This window comes from Zootoca vivipara, chromosome Z1, assembly GCF_965207765.1.
Source record: "Zootoca vivipara chromosome Z1, rZooViv2.hap1.1, whole genome shotgun sequence".
In the NCBI taxonomy this organism is placed as follows: domain Eukaryota; kingdom Metazoa; phylum Chordata; class Lepidosauria; order Squamata; family Lacertidae; genus Zootoca; species Zootoca vivipara.
Window position 1 is genome coordinate 20,745,388 of NC_142583.1, and position 27,993 is coordinate 20,773,380.

Sequence of the window (27,993 nt, forward strand, 5' to 3'; positions counted from 1 at the left end):
GAGTTTTTTTGACATCTGTCTGCCTCAAGAGACAATAGAGTGCCTCTGTGGGTGAAGTGACCTCCTCAGGGCACAAGCCTCAGCAGTGTGTATGGAAGTCCTGGGATGCCCAGACCACAAGACATCCCCTCCCTGATGTGGTCCAAAGGAAAGCGGAGCAATACGTTTGGCATCAGTTCAGCTTCAGGAGTTGTCAGAAAGAGACATACAAGGTGCCGTCGGTTTAACCATCTTAGGGATTCCACTCCAGATTTGTATAGGGTTTACTCCTTAGCCTCTTCTTCTCCTGAAGACATCCTGCAAGGCGGCGGTGGTCCGGATTAGAGTTTTCCTTCTCCTAGATGGGCAACCTTTGCAGGTTGGTGTCTGTCCTCACTTCCTCTTCTGTCCTCACTTCCTTCTAAAGCACATGCAGAAACTGCCTTCTTGACCATTGGACCCACTATTGGTCTCATCAGCTGAATCCTCTGGAGCCTTTCTTCACATGCTGGGGAAGTCCCTAACTCCCTGAGGGTTTGAGGCCCATCAGCTACCCTTACCTGGTTTAGCTGGCCAGTAGAAGCCATTCCTGGGGTGTGGCCACTGCCGTATGCTTCTAGGAGGCACTGGTGAGAACTGAGTGCAGGCTGGACAAACTGACCCAGAAGGAGCACAACATGTCCCTCACCAAAGTTACTACCCATCCCTTAACATCCCACACATCCTTAGAGTAAATGTTTAGCATACCACTAACCTAGAGGTCCACTGAGGGGAAAACATGTTCCAATACTGTGAAGACAATCCTTTTTGGCCACCAAAGCAGCTCCAGAGCAGATGATGTTAAGGGTATGGCCAAAAAAGACAGGTATCATATCCCAGGATTAAAGTATTTACTTTGTGGTTTAGTGAAGAAAATAATTATTTATATCATTGACATCCTCAGGATTCAGACTTTGTGCAAGTGAGCCTCCCTAGGAAAAGGTCAAAATGAGGAGTAAAGATAGGCAGAAATATCAGTTGATGTTGTTTGTTTTATATTTCCTGTCTGGGGACAGAAAAGGAAGAAAGATCCATCACGCAGATGGAAATAAAAATACTTGGAGCAATGAAGCATTGGGTCGGGTGAGGAAATATCATCCCCACTCAGCCATGTGCACCTATTGATAGAAGGTTTCCTACGTTAATCAGGATGGGAAAATGTGGCTTCCCCACATGTTTAATTTGGCTCTCATTTTTTTTCCATTTTAGGAGTGAAAGTAGCCAGTAGTAGAAATGCTCACCTACATTTTCTGTGATGTCATGAAAGGCTGTGGAGTAGTCACCTGTCATCTGTCTAACCTTTAACAGAACCTGCCCTGCTTGTCATAACTGCACAGAAGCTGAAAGTGTACAGTCGTACCTTGGGTAAAGTACGCTTCAGGTTGAGTACTTTCAGGTTAAGTTCTCCACAGACCCGGAAGTGTTTACTTCCAGGTTCCGCTGTGCGCACATGCACAGAAGCGATCTGTGCGCTTGTGCTCTATCGGCGCTTCATGCACTATCACCGCTCGGGTTAAGTACTTTTCGGGGTGCGAATGCCACCCCAGAACCAATGTAAGTACTTAACCCGAGGTACCACTGTAAATGTTAATTTTTTTCATCTACAATACTGTCTTATTTATTTTATTGTACAGTACAATGATTATTGCCTTCATTTTATGGGTCAATGGTCTCATTAGACAGTAAAATTCGTGTTAAATTGCTGCTTTAGGGGGTGTTTTTCATAGTCTGGAACGGATTAATCCACTTTCCATTACTTTCAATGGGAAGGTTCGCTTCAGGTTAAGTACACTTCAGGTTAAGTACGGACTTCCAGAACCAATTAAGTACTTAACCTGAGGTGCCACTGTATAAGGGACGTGGCTGGCACTGTGGGTTAAACCACTGAGCCTAGGGCTTGCCGATCAGAGGGTCGGCGGTTCGAATCCCTGCAATGGGGAGAGCTCCCGTTGCTCGGTCCCAACTCCTGCCAACCTAGCAGTTGAAAGGACGTCAAAGTGCAAGTAGATAAATAGGTACCGCTACAGTGAGAAGATGAGTTTGACCAAACTGCGGGAGGCAGTGCAAGACAGGAGTGCCTGGCGTGCTATGGTCCATGGGGTCACGAAGAGTCGGACACGACTAAACGACTAAACAACAACAGTGAGAAGGTAAACGGCGTTTCCATGTGCTGATCTGGTTCGCCAGAAGCAGCTTTGTCATGCTGGCCACATGACCTGGAAGCTGTACGCCGGCTCCCTTGGCCAATAGCGTGAGATGAGCGCCACAACCCCAGAGTCGGTCACGACTGGACCTAATGGTCAGGGGTCCCTTTACCTTTTTACCACTGTATAAGGAGCTCTGCTTTCATCCAGAAGCAAACCTTTCTGCAGAGAAGCTGGGATCTGCAGAGCAAGTTCTACGTTTAACTGGGTTTGTTTGCTTTTTGGCAAAACTTTTTTTGCATAGCTTAACTTGCAGAAGACTTTGTTTGGAAATTAGCAGTGTTTATTTGCACTGCCCAATGTTTATTGATTTTGTCTTGATGGAGCGCTGTACCAAGGTGTGATATAAAGCAAAAACACTAGGAATACACAAACCAGGGAGGTTCAAAAACTATGTCTTGCCATAGACTTATGGATGGCTTAGAAATATGCTCTTGCCTTGTCCCTTCAATCTGATCTGTCTGGCAGCCTTTTCTGTCTCCTTCTCCTTAGGGCAAGATGGTTCTCGATTAGCCACTGGGAGGGGAGGGGCTGCCTCACCTAGAAATAATAATGAACCTCTGTGAAGAAATACAGTAGTACCTCTACTTACGAATTTAATGCGTTCCGAACGCACATTCGTAAGTCGAAAAAATTGTAAGTCAAATCCCATAGGAATGCATTGGGAGAAAAAATTCATAAGTCAAAGCAACCCTATCTAAAAATTCGTAAGTAGAAAAAATCCTATCTAAACCGCATCCAAGATGGCGGATGGAGCTCCGTTCGTAAGTAGAAACATTCGTAAGTAGAGTTATTCGTAAGTAGAGGTACCACTGTAAATGCTTTGTGGGGCTTTTGATTCAACTGTTGAAGGGGGGACCCAATACAGAGTTGAAGGACGTGGAACAGATCAAATCAAAGTAGCAAGGTAGTAAATAAGTCTTAAACACACACACGCAAGTGTATGTATTGCATAATGGTTGACAGTTACGCAAAAACAGTGCTAGATCAAGTGGAACACGCTCTCCTCTGCATCCTGGGCATACAAGTCATAAGATAGGGATGAAGTCACACCTAGTCTACCATCTACCCATACAACCTCATATAAGCTCATAAAAAGTATGTGGTACTGATGGTGATGGTTTTTAATACTCACCGTTAATCAGGAGCCCAAGGCAAATATGGTAGTTCTCTGTCCCCATTTTATCATCACAACTGCCCTATGAGATATCCCAAAAGAGATAGTGGCAGACAACATTAAACATAATGGCCAAGTAGAAATCTGAACCCGGGTTTCCCTGCTCCTAGTCTAAGCTTGGGGAAAACATACAGCTGAAACCACTTCACACACACACAAATCCTAGCATGCTATGGGTTAAACTAAGGAAGAAGCTTCCACCTGACAATTCTAGTTTTTCCACACGCAAGGGTTTTTGATGTTGGATTGAATCATGTGATCCCTCACATGCATCATGAAGTGGCCATAATCCCCAGAGGGCTGTACCATGTGGTTGTTGTCCCCCCCCCTCCCAAATAGACAGATCAGCTGCAGTAACAATGCTTTTAAAAGCATGGCTCTTAATGGTATGCTTAACAGCCTTGTTCCTAAACCACTGAATCCAAAATATTTAGATTTCCTGGAATATACTTGCCGTTTTTCAGAGGTTGCTTAAGAGGCTAGCCAATCTGCCAGTGGGTGATAAATGAATGGATTTACAACATAGGATTACATTTTTAAATACTTTGGAAATCAGGGTAGCTATTCAAGAACATTTCTTAAAATGTCGAGGCAGGAAGCAAAAACAACCATGTTTTCTACGTAGGGGGGGGAATGCTTCTACGTAGCCTTTAATCATTGATACAAAGGTTATCAAAGGTTGTTTTGAGTTTAATCCGGGCAGCCAGAAGATCACAGCAAAAACAAAAGTCTCATTTTTTATTATTATTACTTCCTTATGTAAGTGACTGGCAGAGATCCAGCTCTTCCCTTCTAATACATTCCTGAGTCAACAGTGCATCAGATGCTTTGGAGAAATTATAAGAAAAGAAAAGAAAAATGTGCAACCATCTTCAAAAAAAATTCCTGGGAGGGAGACACTTTGCTTTTTATTGGGGGTGGTGGTGCAAGGAGGAGGGAACAGGACATTTTCCATATCAGGCCAATTTATTTGTGTTCTCTCTCTCTCTCTCTCTCTCTCTCACTCACTCACTCTCACACACACACTTTTAAAACAGGATGTTTCCCCAAATGATCCATTCAGATACTGATTTTAATGCCAAATGGCAGTAAAAAAATATTTTTAAAAAACTGGGTTGGGGGAAGAGATGGAATCTGAGAATGAAGGGAAGAATCGGGATAAAAATGATAGAAAAGAAGAAGCAAGAACTGCTAGCGGGGAAAATCTTTGGCAGTGAATTCAGGGGAAAATCTTTGGCAGTGAATTCAGTGAATTTGGCAGTGAATTCAGTAATTCTGTTACTGAGACACTGACAACATCAGATTGTGTACCATACAGTGTGGCAGAGAGGACACGGTTAACCTCCAAAAATAAATAGAAATGTCTAGAACAAAATATGGTCCACATATGCAATAGCTTCATTTAGAAACACTCAGCAAATCTCTTGACCATATCCCTAGAGCGAAAAGGTTTCGAAATTTGAGAAACTGTCATGAGTACACGCTACTTCCTGTCCAAAGAAACACGCAAACCAACTCCCAGGCCCTCCAAGTGTTTATATTTTCCAGGAATGTCCCTGATTTGGAGAAGCCGTCCCACTTTCTGATTTGATCCCAGAATGTCCCACTTTTCCTTAGGATCCCGATTTTCCTTGGAGAAATGTTGGGAGGGTATGGAGTTACTGTCTGAAGGCAATCCTGTATAGGGAAGGTTTTTTAATGTTTAATATTTTATTATGTTTTTATATATGTTGGAGGCTGCCCAGAGTGGCTGGGGCAACCCAGTAAGATATGTGGGGTATAAACAGTAAAGTTACCAGTATCATTATGGAATGGGATGTCCCTATTTTCACCAGAGAAATGTTGGAGGGTATGCACTCCCACAAACATAACCAGGCAATTCCCCCCCCCACCCAAAAATGACCAAGCAATATGCATCCCAAAGGAGAAAACCCACAAAAATACCGGTACACTTGGATAATTCTATAGATCCAAAAGCCACACTACTAAATAGGCAACACTCTTCAGCGCTTCCCAGGCTTCCACCAGCACAGGTTCACGAGGGTTGGGTGGACAGACGAGCCCCTCGCATATGCCGATTCCAGCCGTGTTGAGCAACTGTTTCTGTACAACTTTGCCTGGGCCAATACCTGGGAGGGCATTATGTCTCAGCATCAGAATATCAGTGCTGGGATTCTCATATCTGGTCCCAGAGGGTCCAGTGCTTATGCAGCAGCTCACGAGATCAATTTGCAAGAGTTTCTTTGGACATTCAGATGCTCCTAGCCACCCGCACACCACAATTGCTTTGTGTTTCCAGAGGTTACATTTGCATGTGTAGACCTTTTAACCACCCCCCAAAATAATTTCAGACAAGACTCAAATTTTAGGTTTGGTTTTTTGGCAGAATTTAGGCCACAACTTTATTGATTACAATCAAGTGAGTGGTTGCATAGGCTCTGGTTCGGCTAGCTCCCTGCACCCTTGCAGGTAGCGCTGACTCTGGGCACCAACCATAAGTCAGCCTCGGGTGAACACCTGGGACAGTGGCAAGCAGGAGCCCCTGCTAGACCTCCTCCCAGATATCCCCTGGACTCAGGCCCAACGGGCACAACCCCTCACAGGGAAGACCAACCATGAGTCTGTGGATTACTTTAGCGGAATACCCAACGCATAGGGATGGCTAGGCATCCTGCCACCCCTATCACCTGAACCAGAGCCTATCCGCAACCTTACAAGTTGTGACGATTTGCTACGCAGCAGGCGAAACCCAAATGGCACCAGCCAGCCAAGTGGGGAAAATTCCTGCCGTGCCCCTCTCCCAACGACAGGCAACACACGATGGCATAGCAAGGTCAAGCACAAGCCCTAAATATAGAGAGAGGTGGGCGGTTGTTCCGATGCACTGAGCCCAAAAGAGGAAGCTCAGGGACACGTGCATGGGCTTAAATAGAGGTCCCTTGATCAATTTGACTGGCGTCCTTCTGGCCCAATTGCACCCAGGATAGAGGGACCTCCAATAGGGTGTTGTGGCCATCCAAACATTCCCACCCACAACACCGGGTCTGGTTGCCATGTCGCACCGCATCACGTGCCCTCTTGTTAGGGAGGACCCGATTTAAGGAGGTAACATTTGAAAGGGAATTTTTTTCAGATAAGAATCACTGCTTTGAGGGTTATTGTTTTGGGTGTGGGGTATATACATCTGAAACTTGCAATTTTTCCCTGTGCAGCAACTCATCTGTAGTTGAGACTCCAGTTGCAGTGAGGAATTGAGTGGCTGAAGGTGCTCTAAGGCCACACCGACACCATAAATCTACGCACTATGATACCACTTAAACAGTCATGGCTTCCCCTGAATATCTGGCAGTTGTAGTTTAAGGGTTTGGGGAGTTGTTATGAAGCCCCTATTCCAAAAGAGAATTAGTTCCCAGAATTCCCTGCAAAAAGAGATTGACTGTTAAACTACTCTGAAAATTTCAGCTCTGTGAGGGGAATAGAGGTCTCCTAACAACTCTCAGCACCCTTGACAAAACTACAGCTCCCAGAATTCTTTGTGGGAAGCCATGGCTGTTTAAAGTGGTGTCATAATGCTTTAAGAGTAACTGTGACTTGAAACAGCTATGCAATCTACACTGTGCCAACTTGTTCTCTAATGGAATCATTTTCTCAAATATGGTCCAACAGCTGGTTTTTATGCAGAGAATAGGAACTCTTTTACAGTTTTGTAAGAGTTAAAATTATATCACACATATTTTTTTTTTAAAAAAAGCTTATGTAAAAGGAAATTAGAATGCTTAAATATGCACTCCCTGCCTGTTTTACCTGATAAAAAGAAGCCTTGAGTGCATTTGGTTATGTTTGAGTGCCCTGTACATTATGCAACCCTGCTTCAAAGGAAATAAACCATTTGTATGCTTTATATAACAGAGCAAAAAGCTGCAGTCACAGTTGACAGATCTCCATAAATGAATTGTATTCTGATTGTAAAGCAAAATGGTTAGAAGTTAGAAACTGCTATCTTTATGACATATACATACAATCTTAATTCTTCGTGTAGGGCTTGGAAGGGGTGATGTTGGGGGAGTTCTCCACAGGATCCAAAGCTTCCCCTTTTACGTGAGCTACCCCAGGCAAAGGGAGAAAAACTACACCATCCAAAAGAGAGAGGGAAAAAACACCATCCCTCCCACCTCCAGCTCTATTCAGCATGAGCCTGGCAGGGGTTAGGAAGTCGTGATTCATTTACCACTGACACACACACCCGGCCTCCATGGGATTGCTCTGTAAATGGCATTCTGAGCTCTGTAAATGGAATTCTGGCAGCACTAACAGATTGATGTGAGTAAAAAAAGAAAGCATGAATAATACTTAATAGGACTGGGCCTAACGTAGTTGGAATGACCAGCCAACCAGTAAACACATATATACGCACACACTCCCCACTAGTCCAGATTTAGTTATGAAAATGAATTAATTTAGGACAAGTGTGGCAACTGACATAATTCTGCAAATCTTCCTTATGACATTTCCATGTGCTAGATTTTGTTAAACATTAAAGCTGCCTCTAAGGATTGTTCTCTGTGTGCATTAGCAACATCACACACTATCCAATAGGTGCTCATGATAGTCATATAAGTACCTGTTGCAGAAGTATTTGACACACAGTGGGGGCCAATTTTGGCTGTCTCCCCAAGAGAACTGCTTGAACAGCAATTTACAAATAAATGTAAATTGAAACTATGATAGGGCAGAAAAGGGTGTTTTTTCCAACTTCCTACTGGTTGTTTAATACTAACTGCAAAATGAGGGCCGATCAGTTAAGACAGGAAAAAAAAGTATGATGGAGGAGGGCAGCCTATGAATCCAGGAGCAGGCATGCTAGTGTCTTTTCCTGCCTTTCCTCACTTTCTCATGGAGAGAAGTTGGTCATACATGACCATTATGGTGCAGGAGAGGACACTGGACATGGCTGGGTGTGTCGATCCTTGGTTCACACTATTCTTGTTCTATGGCAAGCCTAAGGGCCTGGTACAGTTAAGTGTAATAAAAAAATTGTTTTTGTTTTTAAGGGTTTGAAGGTATAGCAGGAGTTACAGGCAAACACAAATAACAGACAAAAATGTTTTTGATATTTGCTAAACATTCTGGTTGTTTAACCTTTCATTTTTTCAAAAGTTTTAGAACGTAAGAAAAGCCATGCTGGATGAGGTCAAGGGCCCATCTAGTCGGGTACCATGTTCTCACAGTGACCAATCAGATGCTTACAGGAAGCCAACTAGACAGATCTGAGTACAAAAATAATCAGTGGCTAGTATGACAGGTACTTCAGACAGTGGCAATGGAACATTTTCATTGCCAGCCTCTTCCTCCACGAATTTAATGCAAATTCTGTGGTTTAGCTAAACGTTGTGCAAAAGGTACTTTCTTCTGCCAATTTCGAATCTGTCCAAATTAAGCTTCACTGGTTGTCCCCTATTTCTAATACTGAGAGACAGAAAGAAATGTGGATGTCATCCCTTCCCGGGGACAACTGGAGCTGCCATCTCTTTTCTGGCAGGGCTCCTGTGTGTTGCAGGAGAAATCCTACAGGTTGAGCTTTTCCTGCTGCAAAACCTCTGTAAAGGAAAATAATAATAAAAGGGACATCGGGTATTTCCCCCCTGCCTTTGCATAGTGTACGGCCCAAGCCTGGCAAAGGAGAGTTCCCAACTCCTGCGTCAGTGGATCATTGCGCGTGGGAATGCAAACTAGTCTTTAGGAAGTCAGCAGAAAAAGAGGAGGAGGAGCGCTAAATTCCTACGACCCAACCCTTCCCTATCTGGGCCGACCATCCCGCCCGGCAGCCAGCCACGCCCCTCGCCGCTGCCATCCGGCAAAAGAAAGTTATGGAACCAAGCGCGAGCACGTGGCCTTGTTTTATAATTTCCTCGCCCCGCCCCTTTCCTTTGTCGCGCTCCTCGCGGTGGCCTGCCGGCCAATCACAAGTAAGCCTTGCGCGGAAAGCCGGATGACGCTCCGGTTTATGTAAGGCCATGGCGTCGCCCGCGACGCTCTTGCGCTGAGAGAGAGAGAGATAGGGAGAGGAGATTGGTGTGGTGGGGGGCGCGGACTAGGCGGGGCACGTTGGAGAGATGGAATCCGGACCTTAAGGTGTGGAGGGGGGGGGGAGAGTGCGAGGTGCGGTTGAGGGGATTTGAAAAGAGGGCGGAGCCTCCCGCGAGCGCGCTCAACCGCCAACAACGTCCGAAAAAGGCTGCGCCTGTCAGAGGAAGGAGGGAGTTGGGGGCGCGCGCGCGCCCGGCCTCGTCAACCGCCAGCCGGCTCTGTCGTCGGTGCTGTTACCTCAGAGAAGCGGCGGCGCTTGGGGTCGCGCGCCACACCCCCTCCGGTGAGCCGGACGGAGTGGAAATGGCGTCCTCGCCGGTTCCTGAGTCGGCCCCAGAGCCGGGGGGCAGCGGCACCCATTCGGAGCGGGAGCTCCTGCTCCGTCGCGGGGAGCTCCTGGCGCTGGGCAACCACCTGAAAGAGGCTCTGGAGACTTACTCGGCGGCGCTGCGCCTGGGCTCGCCCAGCTCCCGCCGCCGTCTGGGCGCGCTGGTGGACTGCCTGGTGCTGCACTACCGTCTCCGGCAGAGCGGCGAGAGAGCGGGCGACGCGCCGAGGGAGGGCGGCGGAGGGAGGGCGGCGGCGGCAGTGGCGGAGGAGCAGCCGCAGGGGACCGCCGGCCGGGAAGACTGCTCCTCCGCGGGGCTCTTCCGCTGCCCCGGCTGCGAGGGCTTCTTGGGCGAGCCGGTGGTGGCGCCGTGCGGGCACGCCTACTGCCGCCGCTGCGTCCACGAGCACCTCCGCGCCCGCTGCCGCCGCTGTGGGAACCCGCTGGCTTCGTCGCCCGTCGCCGTCGCCCTGGGACACCTGGCAGAGAAGTGGTTCCCGGAGGAGTGCAAGAGGGCTCGCACCTGGCGGCGCCTAGGAGAGATGCTCGTGCAAGGGCAGCTGCGGGAGGCCAGCGAAGCCGCCAGCCAGGCCCTCGAAGACGGTAAGAGCGACGGCCGCTGCTCGGGCCTCTGAAGCAGGAGGGGTGGGAAAGGGGGGTTCTTGTGGGGTAAAAAGGACCCTTTGACTACAATCGTGCGCTTTGGAGAGCCTGATCGAACTCGAATGTGCCTTGGAATGGCTCCAGACGATCGGAATCGGTCCCGTGAAGCGCACCGGTTTCTTGATGGCTTGCAAGCATAAAGGACCGGCTTCCTAAAGAGGCCAGATGCTCCATATCGCCCTAACGCAATACTTCTGGGCGAGCTGAAGTCACGCATTCAGCCGGGAAGTGAGTGTTGCATAACCTAAGCGTAATCCAGATTCCCATATGTGAAACAGCCCCCGGCGCACTTCAGTTGGAAACTGTAGCTAGTTTTCCAGTGAAATTGTGCACATCAGATTGCGAATTTAACATGGCCCTCAGAGGTGGCAGCCTGTATGCAGGACTTTTGGAAGTTCCTGGAGAGTTGGCTTTTTGCAAGAATTTCACAAGTGAAACTCATACTGCAGATTGTCTTTCACCTTTTCAGTGAGTACTTAAGGTGGAACAGTGAACCCTGATGTTTTCTAGGGGGCATTATGGGTTTGAGGTATCATGTTGGTTATTTTGCATAATGTGGATAAAGGCTTTGTTGTGAGTGACCTGAAGAGATTCCCTACTTTGGAGCTGTGAGTTTCCTGTTACCCTTTGTTTTGTAGGGAGGTAAAAATGCTTGTTTTGTTTTTCTGAAGCTATTTTGTAAACTTTTCCAGAGTTTCCAAAAGCTGGCATTTAGATGTACTGTATAAGCAAAGAGGAATCTTTGAAGATGCATTATATGGGATTAGCTTTGTTAGTTGATGAAGTGCTATGGGACTGTCAATTTCAGAAAGGTAGTGAAAAAAGTTTAAGCGTCTAAATTTTGGAACCTATTTTCAGAGTATATTACATAAAATTTGGAACCTTGAGTAAAAACCTGTCTATTTCTAAAAGAAGGGATGCAAATATGGGTGAAAGAGCACTCATTCATGGGCTTAGCAACTGTGTTTTGGAGGTGGTGGTCAGAAGAGACTTGGCTGTGAAACCTGTAACACTGAGGACCAGTAATTACTCATGATGAATTCACTTTTACCAGAAGCCTATTTTCAGTCTTCTAAAGTGTTACTGAGACAATTCGCAGGAGGCAGGCTAGTTGCATAAGCAGATGGGGGCGTGGAAGGGGAAAAGGTTGTATAATGCTGGTGACATCACAGATGGGAGTGTTGAGTCTTTCACAACACTGTTTGGAAAAGACTTGTATGGGGAGGTCTAGAGATATGACTAGGTTAATATTCTGGGAGCACTTCACAGTATGTTCAGTATTGAGTACTACTTGTAACACTGACATAAACTAAGGAAAGTTTAATTGTGCACATGCTTTTATATCTCTGAAAGATGTTGAATCTGGGCTTGGTGATTGTGTAACTATTCTGGTTTTCTGGTTGTTCAAATCATAATAGGGGTCTAAATTCTCATTCGTTGAGAACACTATACTGTATTCTGTCTTGCACTTTTGCTTCTGTGGTCCTGGTATCTTACTTTTGAGATGCAGAGCAATGACCAACTGAAATCATTGGGCATCCTAGTTTCTAATTTAAAAGCCTAATCCCAATATGTTAGTACTACATGTCCTTAATTTCAAGTCAGTAAGAATATGGGAGGGAACCTCAAGGCCTAGTGAAGAAGTCTTACTCTTGATGCTTTCATCCAGTAGGCTAGGCTAAATTTGGGAAGTGGCCTATTGTGCCATATTTATATGACCTTAGATTCAGTTCCTAATCTCCAGCATGTGGCTTGATCAGTATAAGTGTCTGAGTACTATGTGGGGCATCTGATATAATGGAGCTATAAACAGCCATAAAGACTTAGAAAGGACTTCAGCTGGACTTGTTTGAGTTGTTTTTGGTCTTGCTATGTGTACTAGGAGAGTGTCTCACTGTCCATTCAGATGCATTTGAATACACAGGATGGGAAATGCTAGATACCAGCATTAATTACTGTATTGCTATAGGCAAAACTAGCAACTTTTATGCTCTAGTTCAGCACGGAGTTGAATTTCTGATATTTAGTTTCTTGGCCTGTCTAGTGCCTGAAGTTCGTTGTGCTAATGTTGGTTGTAAACTCGTCTGCCTCCTGCCAGTACCTCATGAAAATGCTACTGTATGACTCAGGAGCTTCTTTTCTTTCTCCTTGCAGTCTCTCTCCGACCCTAAAAACCACCCCCACCCAATATTTTCTAGAGGGTTATGGGACCCTTTTGAGCAGATTTGCAGGGCTGTTAAGGGGCAGAGAGGAAGGTGAAATCTAATCACATGAGGAAACTTGCACAACTTTGAATATACATATAGGGCAGTATCTACAGTATGCTGCAGGTCTTAGCAATCAGCTGATCTTTTAGACTGTGTGTACCACTCAGTTGTGCAACCTCAAAGCAGGGGTTAGTTTCCTTTTTTATATGTTCTGTGTTAGTCCCTTTCAGTATGTGCAAACTAGCTATTAAACACTGTCAGCGGTCCTTTACCTTTACGGCATATTAATTTTAGTACGAATAATATTTTTGGAATTGAATTTGTAAGGAAGGAAGGCACCCCAGAATTGGGGCTTAATCCTTTATGAAAATTGGATAATTCTTTTAGGAGTGTTAAGTTAGGAGTTATTTACATACTTGTACTGGGAGCAGGGGTATAGCAATTGTATATTTTTTAATATGCCACCTTGGTGGTACGTTTGCCTCCTAGATTTAAAATTGCTATTATAACTCAATGTACAGTAATTAGAAAAAGTATACTTTAATACAAAATAATAATCATAAAGTGTGTTTACTCAGCACCTTGCCCACATAATCAAAGAAAAGAGAAACTTGGAAGCAGTTGATCTCGTTTCATAATTACATGATGTGCCTAGATGCATTTTGGGGCATGATCAAAATGTGTCTTAAGATGTTTGGAAAACTGAGGCCATATCATGTCAGTGTCTAAAACTCTTGAGGTATTTCAAACTGTTGGAATTTAAGGGTTAGAAACAAAAAAGTTGACAACTTGCACAAAAGTAGTGTTGTCTTCTTGAACTGTCAAGCTCTATGGGAGTTAAACAGGCATCTACCAGTACCAGTACCGGTAAATGTGACAAGGTGATATCCACAATCTGTGTGGTTTCAAGTAGTTCATTTTGTTTTCAGAGTGGAAGATGTGATTACAAATTCACTGATGTTGCATCTACTACGGCTGTGCCAATATTATCCTTTTAAGCTTGTAAGCAGTTAATATCTTTGCTTTCACGTCTAAGTAAACTTTACTGCTGCAAGCATAAAGGCTAGAAATACAGTGCCAAAACACTAGTAGACAGAAAACACTGAATTCTGTCCTTGCTTATCCTATAGACTAGGGTGGTTCATGGATTTGCAGACTGCCCAACTTGGGAGGAGTTTGAAGGAAGATTGGTCTTGTCTTACAAACTATGTCTATACAGATTTTAAGACCACATTGGGTCCACAAAATCAGCCTAAATTTCTGTTTGGGCTTTGTACTACGGTAGCATTCAGATATTTTTATTGGTCTCTAAGCATATAAATAGTTCCTGTAGTTAGGTTAATTGCATTAGGGTCTTTCAGAATCTTTACTATCACCTTATTTGTAAGGGTGTTTTAACATTTGGTAAGTCACAAATCTTTACTAACAAGCTTGTCCACATCAACAGCATGAAATAATGAACTACTTTTTTGGCCTGGCTTCTTGGAAAATGTTATTTTCCATATAAGTCTGCACTGCATGTGTATTTTGGATTATAAAAACATAAGCAGTTTCTATTCAGCTACATGACAAAATCATTGGTTTTTATTTTAGATCCTAGTGATTTGATACTACGGGTTTATAGAGCTGAATCCTATGCTGGCCTCCAAGAATTTAAATCTGCCCTGGATGACCTGGATGCTGTTACTGCTAAAATGCCAAATTGGTCTGAGGTAAGTCTAAATGCAAAGTCCTATTAAGTCATCCTCAGAGTTGATTTCAGTGGTCTTACTTTCAAGTATGACTGATACTGAATATCACATACAGTGTAATTGTTTTATGAAAAATACAAAAACAAGATGCTAGAAATTATGTCAACATTTTCAAACCCACCTTTATCCCAGGCAAGCATTTGGGAATCATTTCTTATTTTCCCCCATGGATTTGCATGGTGGTAGTTCTGCTGTTTTGACCCACCTTGGGTCAGGTTCACTACATGGATTGAGTCTTTCAGCAGGCACACTTCTAGCAGAAGCCCTGTTCTGATTGTAATTATGTTTTCAAGCACAATTGTGCAGAAGTTGAAAAGCTTTGTCGAGATAAAAATGTGGGAGTGTTTCAGCTTCGTTATAAGCACTTCAAGTCAAGAGTTGAATGATCCCTCCACCCCCAGTTCTGCAACTGGTTTTGCAGTTGGTTGGTTTGTCTATGTGCACATGCATATAATTTTTCATGAAACAAGAATATATACTGCATTCACACTGTGGATGAATAAATCAATTTTGCATGGTGCAAACAGGTGGTTTTCAGCAGTAGCTATACGTATATGGTGCAGACTAAGGGCTTGTTAGGGGACACGGGTGGCGCTGTGGGTTAAACCACAGAGCCTAGCGCTTGCCGATCAGAAGGTCAGCGGTTCGAATCCCCACGACGGGGTGAGCTTCCGTTGCTCGGTCCCAGCTCCTGCCAACCTAGCTGCTCGAAAGCACGTCAAAGTGCAAGTAGATAAATAGGTACCGCTGTAGCGTTTCCGTGTGTTGCTCTGGTTCGCCAGAAGCGGCTTTGTCATGCTGGCCACATGACCTGGTAGCTGTATGCCGGCTCCCTCATCCAATAACGCGAGATGAGCGCCGCAACACCAGAGTTGGTCACAACTGGACCTAATGGTCAGGGGTCCCTTTGCCTTAAGGGCTTGTTCACTCTTACGTTTGACCCATTGCTTTCCCTCAGGGAAACCTGCGGTTTAGTGCTGAATCGGAGCAAATGGCAATCTGGTTTTCAATGGATTGCCTTTTATTTCGATTTATCACTAAAGTGGGGGTTTTCCAGGGGAAAGCAGCAGGGCAAAGGAAAACTGTTCGGACCTGTTCCTAGAAAGCATGGGATAAGCATCCATGCTTTCTAGGCACAGGATAAATAGAAATGTGGATGAGTATGGAAGGGTAAAACAAGGTCTGAAAGAAGTGAATGGAGCATGGGCGTACCCAGGATCAAAACTAGGGGGGTCACACCAGCCACGCCCCCCACCCCCAGCCACCCAATTGGCTGGCTGGCGATGACATGGCCGGGATCCCCCAAGGAGGCGTGGTCAACATCCACGCCCCCCCGAGGGGAGGGGGCGTTTCAGCCCACACTCCTTCCATATATGCAAATGAAGTGCCGCGGAGCATTGTGGGGCAGCACTTTCTGTGCTGTGCTCGCTGTGACTTGAAGGAGTGTGGGCTGAAGTTGGCCCAGGTCCAGGTTTTCCTTGACGGAGGCAGCTTTGCTGCCGCTGCTGCTGATTCGCTTCAGCCTAATAGGCTGGGGCGGAGGACAGCTGGCAGCATCCCTGCCTGTCGTGCCATGCTCTCCAGCTGCCCGCTGTGCCTGGCCCTGCCTGGCAGGGTGCCGGACCATGGTGGCTGGTATAGTTAAGACGGCCCTGCCCGCTGCGGCAAGATCGTGTACCCGACTGAGAAGGTGAACTGCCTTGACAACAGCGCGCGCCGCGAGCTGTTTTATACAATCCCCCCCCTTTTTTTTGCTTCTGGGGCAGCTGCCCCCCTGCCCCGCGCTGGGTACGCCCATGGAATGGAGTATGTTAAGGCTGTATGCTGTTTATTCCAATTGGTTCTACGGACTGTAGGAAGTAGTGATGGTAGAATGCATAGGATGTGCCATCCTTTGTTTGAGTTCTCTGCTGTTATCGTGTCTCATTGCAGGTATTACACTAACTCTTAAAACCATTAGCGCCATTGTAGGTTCTATTGGTTTCACTGAGGCTTTCTTCTATAGCAACTTGTAAGATCCCAATCAAATAATTCAGTGGCATGCATAGGAAGCAAAAGCTCTATTGTACCCAGTAGGGCTAACTTCAAAGGCTCAGGCTTCTAAATCTTTCTGTGATGCAAACCAAATGATTAACATTCAAATACCTTTGAATCACCCTTTTTTAGGTCTACTTTCGGAGAGCAAGAATACTTAATAATGCTGGCTCTAAAGATGATGCCTTACAGCTCCTTCTTCATTGCCTAGCCCTTGATGAAGAATTTATTCCGGCAAAACTAGAAGTTGAGAAGGTATTTATATATTTTAATGCAATGCTTAGTTTTTGCTTTCAGTTCTAATACTTTTCAAATGTTACTGCCTGTGAAGAGGAAGTTACCAATGTTTGTGTAGAAAACAAAACTTGCATTACAGTTAATTTTTCCAGAGATCTGAAGCCTGGTGAACTACTTAAAAACCTCAGCTGGTTCACTGTAGTATATTAAAAAGTTAGAAGAATGGGATGATTGGATTTACAAAATTTTAGTAATAGCTGGCTAATTCCTTAATATTGTCCATTTCACAGATGCTGTGTGATTTGTTATCACCAGAAAGTGTGAGAAAGAGTCTGAAGGAATCTGCTATGAATTCTTCACATGTTCGAAGTAAACCATTTATCCATGGTTCTGAAATGGAAGAGTCCTGTGAAAATTTACAGCACAGTTCAGAGCCAGTAAGTAATGATTATTATTTTTCCACACATGATATTTCAAATGTTGCCATGCACAATATGTAGGTTGTGCTGTTGACTTGCTTCTTGTTTCATCTTATTCTAGTTTGATGCCACATAATTTTGAAATTTCAGTTTTGATAGGGAATGTGGAAAGAATCTAGAAAAATGTTCAACATTGTGGAGAGGAGAATGTTATTTATATGCTAATGAAAATTATGGGAATGGTTTTTTAAATAACAATTATGAAGTAATATTTTTTAAAAAAAGTTTTTCCTGTATGTGCTTCTGCTCCCAGTCAGAGTTGTTTAGTGGTGCAAGTTAAACAAACGACGAAGCAGTTTAGAGCCAGAATTTTAAGTTTGCTTGAGTTCTGAATTCCAAACAGTTCTTTGTTTCTAGGGACTCCTGAGGTTCTATTTTACCACAGTAGAATGTTGTGCAAGTCTGTATTTTTAGGATATTGCTTTTTATACTCCCATGTGTTTCTGCATTCACACATGGAAGTTGTGACATGGTAAGGTCCCATCTAATGATGTGCCTAGTTTCATAAGTGAGAATGGAAGTAGAATTTTAGAAATACAGAATGACAGCTAATATTCACTTAGGACCAGATATTATTAGTTCCCTGCAAATCATATTAATAATGTGAAACATTCTGAAGTAGTCCACATAAATTTCAAGGTGGCCCTTTGCACTAGGAAATGTGCCTGTTCTGGATAACAGGGAGGGTTTATCAAAAAAAATTGTGACTCTGCTGGCGGATATTGTTGCCAATTTATCTGAAATTTGATAAAGATTCCATTCCCCCACCCATTGTTTTTTGGTAGAATTTAGAAATGCAAGAGCCTGTTGGAGGAAGCCTGCATCGTGCACAGTCTGCCCATTCTCTCAACTCAACAGAAACAAATGCCAAAGACGAGGGATTAAAAAGGGTTTCTTCTGAACCTCTGCTTTCCAGCGAAGAGAAAGGTGCTTTATTAAAAAGAAAGTGGTCCCTTTCTGAACAAGATGTTAAAGTTATTGAAGATGGAAGGAATAAACATAAAAAACAAGGAGGTAACTATTTAGTCATGCATATTGATGTCTGATAAATTCAGTATTTCATGCTTTGATAATACATATCCTGTTTTGTTTATTTAGAAACTACAAAAAGGGATGCCACCTTTCCATTCAATTATGGACCAGTTCCAGAGGATTTGATTGATGTTTCAGACTTTGAGTGTTCATTGTGTATGAGGTAATACAGTGGTTTCTTTAATCAACCTTTTTATTACCCATTTGATCATCTTTGTCTTTGATCTCTTCTCCATCTTATGGCAGCTTTTATTTTAAGGTTCTTGCTCTAAAGCTGCTGAAAATTGCTTCTGTGTGCAAATTGCTCCATGCTGTGCAAAGAGCAAAGCACAATATTTAAGTGTCTTGCTACATGTGCTACATGCTCTCAAACTGTGGTCCTTAGACAACCAGTGATTCATAAACTTAATTCAAGTGGTCTGTGCCATGTCTTTGGAAAACCAGTAACAAAAGCAATTAAAATAATACAGCACGTAACACAGCACATTACAATTCCTACAACAAGCATTAAAATTAGTAAGTGGTCTGATGAGACAGCAATGTTCCATCAGCCCCATCAGTTAAAATGTTTGGGAACCATTGGTAAAAGATAGTATTGATGTCAGTTGTGCATTTTTGGCTAGTGCCAATGAGTGAACTCTTCACTCAATCAGGTTGGTACATATGGTGGAAGACTTACAAATATTTCTCTTGGGCAGTAATGTATTGTTTAATAGACATGATAAGGGAATGTTTGCAAGAGAGTTAGGGTTTAACCAAATGACCCCCTAATATTGCCAAAAGTACAGTTTTGGCAACTACTTGTCAAGCCCTGTCAAGAACATAAGTCTGGTTATAAACAGTCAAGCCTACAGGTTCTGTGCAATTCGCTTGCATCTACTGCCCAAGACAAGACTCCATGACATTTCTCTTCAACACTTCTACCACACAGACATTTCATAGAGCTTGGAAGTCTAATGAACATGCATTGTCACTAATGCCAAATGTCTGCTAGGAGGAATAACAGATTTTATTTTTTAATTATTCTAAGCCTACAACAGCAAGGTGCTTACAAGATAAAAGCATCCTAATGGAAAGAGGATATGCACCTTCATGAATATAGTAAAGGGGACATCAGGAAAAGCTGGATGTCAAGGAAATGGTGTTAAGAGTATTGTGTCGGATCCTATACTAATTTTTCCCAGAATACTGCTAAGCTTGTGAAGCTCACAGAGGAAAAATTAGTGCAGATAACACAACTACTGGCTGAAAAATGAGAGTTTGTTTTGTTCTGACTTGGCTTAATTTACATGTTTTAATGTTTGTCACTAAAGTGACTGTAGCATGATTAACTTCTTAATTTTTTTCAGGCTTTTCTTCCATCCTGTGACAACACCCTGTGGCCATACTTTCTGTAAGAATTGTTTAGAACGATGTTTAGACCATTCTCCTCAGTGTCCTCTCTGTAAAGAAAGCTTAAAAGAGGTAATATTTACCATACACAACATTGCTGTTTTCTAAAACAAATATTTGTAATGTGGGATATATACGATTAAATAAAAACTTGGTGGAAGCTAAGTCTTTGTTCGGATGTTTTTCTGCAATGGAAATGGTTTTCAGTATTCCAGTTTCAGAAGCTTCTTTTGTTGAAAGTATCATCAGTAGGAATTAGGGCTGCTAATTTTTGCTCAAGAATAGGACATTTATTAGCTATAGAAAGTGAGTGCATGTGGTAGTATATGTGATTTATATTTTTATTTGTAAACTGCATTAACTCTGATTTTATCATAGAAAGGCAACATATAAATGGCAACACAAAAAATCCTGTACACTGATGTCAGTTGCCAGAGAGAGAAAAGCAAACAACAACAATTTTATTATTTATACCCCGCCCATCTGGCTGCATTTCCCTAGTCACTCTGGACGGCTCCCAGCAGAATAGTAAAAGTACAATAAAACATTAAACATTATAACTTCCCCACACTTCCCTTTTCCTATGTCCATCAGAAGCCAGCTAGCTGATTTGAGTGTGATTTTAAAATGTATATCTCACTCTTCTTTATAAAGTTTGGCTGTCCACAATAATGAACACAAGAACAGTCTTGCTTGATCACAGTATGGTCGCCCAACCCAAATGAGTGGCAGCATATGTTCCCAACAACAGCCAACAACTACATACAGAATAAACTGCTGCTTCCTCTCCTCAGCCTTCCTGCAGAAATGGTGTTGCCTACCTTGGAAAAGCAAAATGGTCTCTTTCAACTATCAGTGGGCATCAATAGAGCCTTGTCACTTCTGGTTGAGCTAGCTGAAGTGCAGAGCCAGAAAGTGAAACCTTAAGTGTGCATTGTGAGGTTTATGCTACAAACAGGTTGTTGCACAGGATGGCTGCATATTGGGCTAAAATTTTGATTGAGGCATAACTTTTTAATTGATTGAATTGACTAATTATCATGTTGCTAATTAACTAATTAACCCTAGTAAAAACTCTGTTGAAAGAAAATTTGAGGTGCAGTGGATTATTATAAATACAGTAGTTCTAAAGTGAAAACTGTATTCAAGGGAAACAAAGTGGTCAATGTAGGATTGTTGTCTCACCCTGTTTTCTGCTTGATGTCTAGAAATTGAAAGCTGGTATTAAATAATAATTTGGATTAGCAACATCTTTGCAGTAATTAAGCTATAATTACTTAAGATTTTATTTTTACTTCTAGTATTTGGCAAGTAGACAATATAGAATTACACAGCTGCTGGAAGAACTAATAGTAAAGTATTTACCTGCTGAGCTATCAGAGAGAAAAAGAATTAATGATGAAGAAACGGCTGAATACTCAAGGTAAGTTTATAAACTGACTTATTAACAAGTTTAGGAACAAGTACTAAACCATTTCAGTTGTGCCTGCTTTTGAAAAGCTTTCTTCCCTCAACTACGTTTTTACTTAACTCATTTTTTGAAGTGTAGTCTCAGTCTACTTCTACTAGATGGATTTGTTACTGAATCACGACACTGAAGAGAGCAAACAGAATAACATGAATTTGGTACAAGCAGGTACAGTGACCTGTTTGATGCTTGCAAATGCAGGTGGTTCTTCCTGCTTTTTCTTGCAAAAGTTCCTCTAAAGGAGCTCAACATCATGTGTTATCCTCACAGCAATGATTCAAAAGAATCGGTGAACTTTATAGCCAGGTAGCAATATCTCAGGCCCAAGCACTGCATAGTAATGGCATATTTTTTATTTTTAAATACAGATCTATTCCAATTATGTATAGAGCAAGGACGGAGGGCTTGATTTTAAGAGCAAAAGGTATGCATAGAGCAGGGGATGTGGAGTCTCCCTGTCCATGGCTTACCTCCTTGTTGTCTGTCCTCTGGTGTCAGATTTGCTTCTAGTACTGGATTCTGGCTTGAGGGATGGGGAGAGAACTCCTGGTTGGAAGGGTCCCGCACATCCTGCCCATACACTTCTCTTTCAAAATCATATTCTACTTCCTCTTTATACATGGTTGGCATATGATCACATGGATGTTATTAAAAAGCTTTCTTTCCTGTTGATTTTTGCTATTGCTTAGAAACGTGAGGTCATTCTAATCCAGGCGTCCCCGAACTGCGGCCCTCCAGATGTTTTCGGCTACAACTCCCATGATCCCTAGCTAACAGGACCAGTGGTCGGGGAAGATGGGAATTGCAGTCCAAAACATCTGGAGGCCCAAAGTTTGGGGATGCCTGTTCTAATCTGTTTTAGTATTTCAACATTTGTATGTTTTAAAGTAGGGTTGTGATTTTTTCCCTTGATATTACTGTTGTATCTTTTGTAAGTCACCTTAAGGTTTTTCACAATCAGTGGTGTCTAAATTTTATGAAATAATAATAATTAATAAAATAGTACTTTGGTTTAGAATTGCAAAAAAACAGATGAGAGAAATTTTTATGCTAATTGAATATCCACATTCCATTTGGATGACTTAAAAGAACTTGAATTAAATTATTTACAGAAGTCTTAACAATGCTTTTTTCTGGGGGGGAGGCATACCCCTAAACATTTTGTGAATCTTTGTACTTTTGTCCACTTACTGTATTTATTTCTCGATTTAAACTATGGAATGATGATTTTCTTGAGTCAAAATGAGAGTACCCATAAACATTTTTTTAGAAAAAAAGCACTGAGTCTTAAGCCTTGTTTCTCTTCATATTGTATACATCTTCATTCCTGTTGATTTCAGGCCTTGTGCTATAGCTTAGCTTTTGTAAGAGGTTAAAGGAGTATATGTACAAAACACAACCTACTATTTACCTGTAGCAAAAGGGAATGGTTGGAGCAATGTAGGTTTTAAAAATACTATTATATTTTTTTTTGTATTTTGTCTTCAGCTTGACCAAGAATGTTCCAATCTTCGTTTGCACTATGGCCTATCCAACTGTGCCTTGTCCCCTCCACGTGTTTGAGCCAAGGTATCGACTGATGATTCGAAGGAGTGTAGAAACAGGGACAAAACAATTTGGGATGTGTATCAGTGACCCTAAAAATGGGTATGTATGTGTTCCACAATTTATATCTATATAGTGTTTCCTGACACAGTGGATACTGACACAGTGCCTCTTTTTCTAGCTTTGCAGATTATGGCTGCATGCTGTACATTAGAAACCTTGACTATCTCCCAGATGGACGGTCTGTTGTTGATACAGTTGGATTAAGAAGATTCAGAGTTCTGCAAAGAGGGATGAAGGATGGCTACTACACTGCAGACATTGAGTATTTAGAAGATATAAAGGTATTGGTTTTCACATTCACTTATTGCTTAAAACAGGATTTTAATAATGCATTTTCTAAACATTGGATATACAGATTATAGCCTACTTATTCTAATGCAGGCATCCCCAAACTGCGGCCCTCCAGATGTTTTGGCCTACAACTCCCATGATCCTTAGCTAACAGGACCAGTGGTCAGGGATTATGGGAATTGTAGTCCAAAACATCTGGAGGGCCGAAGTTAGGGGATGCCTGTTCTAATGTAAAGCTACTTTGTATATAAAGCATGTGCATTTAACATCCCCTTCTTAATCAGAATAGAAACTTGCAATTTACAATGGATGGTAAGAGGTTTTAATTCCAGATTTTAGGTGAAGACATGTTTTAGATTAGCACTGCAAAAATATATATTTAGGGAACAGGTGTCAACTTCTGCTTGAAAAAATTGCTTTTCTGCTCTACTGCCTTGTGGTTGATTCTGGCTATGGAGCCCAACCAATTTCTAGTTTAAATGTTGAAAGGAACACACAACAAATAAAACAGGTGGTCTTACCATTTGAGTACTATTGGATACTTGAAGAAATAGTTATTGTCAAACTGCCACTTTAAGCAAAAGTATCAAAGGTTATAGTTTTAGGTTACATTAAATGTGTCTTAAAACACTATTGATCTCATCCTATATAATAAAGTCCCTGTGTCTCTGCATCCAGATTCCGTGTGTCCCGTTTTCCGCGCTACTGAGCATGTGCCCCACGGACACAGGAATTGGACGCAGAGACTGGACGCACACAGAGCCGGGGGGGGCGGAATGCGGTTCTCTCTCCCTCAACGGCTTCCCCTCCAAACTGCCGTTCCGCGCCTCGCCTCCTGATTAATGGGAAGAGGGGAAGGGACTGTGAGGGATTGAGCCGTGAGCGTGCGTTCTCCGCCGCCGGCGGGGCGTTCGTGTCCCCGCCGCCGCCGTTCCCCACCCCCACCCCATCGCCGCATCCCAACCCCTCCCCCCACCCGGCATGTGGCGGGCTCAGCTCTGGGTGGGTTGGGAAAGGCGAGGAGAAGGAGGCTGCTTTTCCCCCTTTTTTTCTCCCCTACGCTCCCCCCCCCCCGACGACCAGCAGCAAGCGGGTGTCACACACACACACACTCTCTCTTCCCCCCACCCCTCTGCCTACCGTTTCCCTCGCGGTGCAGGGTCAGAGGCAGAAAGAAGTGGGGACAGCGCATGGGGGGGGGGAGGAAGAGCAGCCCGGGGGGAGGAGATGTTTGACAGGGAGCAGGGAAGGAGGGGCGGGTGGCAGCTGCCCGCCCCTCTTTCCCTGCTCCGTGAAGCATCTCCTCTGCTACCCTGTGCCTTCGCTGCATTCAGCAAGAAGCCGGTGGCAGCGGAGGGATGCTGCTCATTCTTCCCCACTAACCCTTCGCAAAAGCAGGCTCGAGCCCAGGGGGAGGGCAGGAAGGAAAGAGGGCCCTGGCCGCCCCTACCTTCCCCCCTCCCCTGCCTAGGCATGGACCGCAGCAGCGGAGGAGGAGGCGGAGCAGCGACAGAGGAGCAGCGCCGGTGGCAGCCCAGGAGAGTCCCAGCACGTGTGGGTGGAGAAAAGAAGGGAGGGGGAGAGAGGGGGGAATGGGCGGGGGCAATTGCATGTTCTAGCACCCGTTAATTTAACGGGCTTCAAGATACTAGTTCATATATAAGAGCTTTCATCTTGAAAGTGCTGTTTAGGTGCAAGCATCCCCTGTACACATGGAAAGTTGCTTTTGACATTGGAGCTCATGAACTTTCATGAGAACTCTGTGTTTTGCCTTGCACATGGAACTCTGAATGTGAAAGACATGGCTTATTTGGACAATCCTCCAGAGTATGGTTTTGAAAAATCACAGGTTCAAATGTTCTCCATTCTTTTCTATGCACAGCTTAATGTGTTGTTTTCTGGTCTGTTTTCCAGTTTGCCATTTTACACAAACAAACATGCTATGGTTTCATCTTACTTTCCCAAATAGGGTTGCAGACCACTGTTTCATCCTGGTTTGAGAGGCATCCTGGAACCATAACTTGTTTAGATGTAATGGCTCTCATTTGGATTGATTGATTGATTATTTAAGGCAATACGGTAATTTCCTAAGCCCATGCATGAAGGCAGGGGGGGGAAGGCTTGAGCCTAGGAGGTGATACCCCAAAACATGGTTTGAATTATTGACCCAATCTAGTTTTTTGAGTGAGATGCTTTGCTGCTAATGGCAGTATTTTGATGAACTACTTCAGCACTGAATTTTTTCCCATTCTCTTTAAATATAGACTGAACTCAGACTCACAATTTTTTCTTTTTTATGTAAATTAACTTTGAAAGTCTTCACATATACAGCTTAATTGTTTTTTTACTATACTGCACTTTCTTCATTCATAGGTTGAAGATGAAGGTGAGATGAAGAAACTTGGAGTGCTTCATAATTTTGTATATAGCCAAGCTTGCAGTTGGTTCCAAAGCTTAAGAAACAAATTTCGTAGCCAAATACTTCAGCACTTTGGTCCAATGCCAGAGAGGGAAGGAAACATACAGGTATTCAGACAGCATACAGTATCTCTCTAGCAATTCTTGGCTTGATATGGGTTGGTTTGTTAGTAAAGGAAGCAGTAAAAAGATTGGTACAGTAACTGATGTGGTGGTAATCATTGGGCAAAAAAATGGACAGCAGCTAAAAGAGAAAGAAGCCAAGATGGTGCCAATTAATATTTATTCAAAGAACTGCAAAAAGCCCAGTGTGTATTTTAAATATGTGGTTGTGTTGCGCAATGAAGCCAGGCTTTTAAAAAGCCAGTTCTTGAACTCCTTCCTCTAGAACAGGCATCCCCAAACTGCGGCCCTCCAGATGTTTTGGCCTACAACTCCCATGATCCCTAGCTAACGGGACCAGTGGTCGGAGAAGATAGGAATTGTAGTCCAAAACATCTGGAGGGCTGAAGTTTGGGGATGCCTGCTCTAGAATATTCTTCTATTTACACTATTTACACTTAAGCAATAAATGTTCCTTAACACTATTTTGAGGTTGTTCACTTTCTGTGGCAATAAGGCAACACAAAGTTGCATGTGGCTAGTGGGATGGACAAGTGCTGTTGTCACAGTGGCTGTCAGCATAGGCAGACTGAAGCTTTGCATTGCCAAGTGGCTTTGAGATGTCCAGGACATTTCAACTAAAACATCTGATGGATAGTGTCAACCTGTCTATAATGGTAGTGAAATTTACAGCAGGGAAACGCTTGGCATCTTGATCTTGTGCTGTAAGACACAGCTGCCTTAGGGCAAACACTTTCAGTCACAGACATAGAAGACAATATTTAAAACTTCAGATTGAGATTACTGCTGGAAGTTGTTTTTGTGCAAGCTAGCTAATAAAATCACCTCATTTTACGCTATCAGGAAATCTTGAAAGCCTAGGACCTGGTGGTTGAGACACAGTGATAATGACAATGGAAAATGAAACTGTTGATGCTGTATTGTTTTTAATATTTGGTTGGAAGCCACCCAGAGTGGCTGGGGAAACCCAGCCAGATGGGCAGGGTATAAATAATAAATATTATTATTATTACAATGTATTTTGATCTCTAGAACCTGTTCATTTCACATCTGTGTTGTAAGCCATTTGTTACATTTAGTACATTCTAAATTTTTGTTCCTTATTTTTAGGAAATGGCTAATGGACCCGCATGGTGTTGGTGGCTTCTAGCTGTCCTGCCTGTGGACCCTAGATATCAGCTTTCTGTGCTGTCTATGAGATCTTTGAGAGAACGACTAATAAAAATTCAAGATATATTGATGTATTTCTCTAGAGACCAGTCCAAATGACTGACTGACTGGATCTAACTGAAACAATACTCTATTCTAGCTGTAACTACAGCTGGAGTTCTTGCAGCATTTGCACTTTTAGTACTGGTCTGAGAACTGTATCAGAACTGCTTTCTTCCTTCCTTTATTAATCAGTTCTTCACATGGGTCCCCTCAACTTGAAGGGCACCACTAAAATTGCACACAGAAAAATTAAATCCGAAAAAAACTATGGGGAAATTCTACTTTATTTGCACTATATACAAGTGAGAATGTATCATCCTCTGATGTATTTCCACTGATTAGTTAAGAAGCATTGGAAAGTGCAAGATTTAAAAATGTCCAAGTTTACAATATTAAGGATGCATTCAAAATCTTGCAAATCAGAACTTGCCTCCGATACAGCATCCTGTTGCTATTTGCACAAAGTATTTAAAACGTAGTATTGAATGTTGCTATAAAAAACTTCTGTTTTGTGAGTGTCTTAACTATAAATATGGCACAAGTTAACTTTCTTGCATACTTTCAAAATAAAAATGATTGTATGAATTTGGAGCCATGTTAAAGAACAATTGAAAAATAGGTTGGTCAAGAAGTTATTGAAACTGTGAACACATTACCTATAACTGTGCATTGTGAGAGACTGGATTAGATACAGATGACTACTAGGTGACTCTTTGGAGTGGTTGCTTTGAGCACTAGTCTTTCCAATATATAACGAAAATATGATTTAATGCACTAAGTATACAACAGTGATTCCTAAACTTCTCTGACAAATGAGCAGATTTGAAAATACTATAAGTGACTGCTTCTCTTTGCTCCATGAGTCAGCTGCAGTTCACTCACCATACCCTTCTAGGCAACTCATGAAAGTTTGGGAACTACTGAAGCATTGCTACAAAAGTTAAGGGTCTAACCAGTTTTTGAAAGTTCAAAAACATTTGGTGCAAATAGGACTTCCATGCCTTATTCATATCGCTATTACACAGCAATGCAAAGGTTAGCATTCTGCTTGCCAATAGGTACTTTTGTAGTTTTCAGTTTGTGTATGTCTGACTTGTATGTGAAATCATTTTGTAAAACTCTTGCTTTTGCTAATATTTAATTTTCAATAAACCTAAAACATATTTTTTTTAACTTACAACTATTATTTTTTTCTGTCTCTGTTGGGCTTTTTATATAGCACCTCTGGCCTAAAGGATAGTTACCAGAAACCTGAATTGTTATA

At 42.9% G+C, this 27,993-nt stretch overlaps 1 protein-coding gene across 1 annotated transcript; it reads left to right on the forward strand.

The window, feature by feature from the left end:
* Positions 1-8,453: 8,453 nt before the first annotated feature.
* On the forward strand, positions 8,454-27,909 carry LONRF1 (LON peptidase N-terminal domain and ring finger 1). The gene is made up of 12 exons (XM_035112593.3): positions 8,454-10,417; positions 14,278-14,396; positions 16,602-16,724; positions 16,997-17,143; positions 17,971-18,199; positions 18,284-18,380; positions 19,567-19,681; positions 20,911-21,032; positions 22,566-22,724; positions 22,804-22,966; positions 25,350-25,502; positions 26,628-27,909. The coding sequence occupies exons 1-12, from the start codon at positions 9,790-9,792 to the stop codon at positions 26,784-26,786; spliced, it is 2,214 nt and encodes a 737-aa protein (XP_034968484.3). The 5' UTR covers positions 8,454-9,789; the 3' UTR covers positions 26,787-27,909.
* The last annotated feature ends 84 nt before the right edge of the window (positions 27,910-27,993 follow it).

Coding starts and splice junctions, on each gene's coding strand:
- LONRF1 (XM_035112593.3), top strand. CDS start 9,790: ATGGCGTCCTCGCCGGTTCCTGAGTCGGCCCCAGAGCCGGGGGGCAGC. Junction 10,418..14,277: donor CAGCCAGGCCCTCGAAGACG/GTAAGAGCGACG, acceptor TTTTTATTTTAG/ATCCTAGTGATTTGATACTA. Junction 18,200..18,283: donor TAAACATAAAAAACAAGGAG/GTAACTATTTAG, acceptor TTGTTTATTTAG/AAACTACAAAAAGGGATGCC.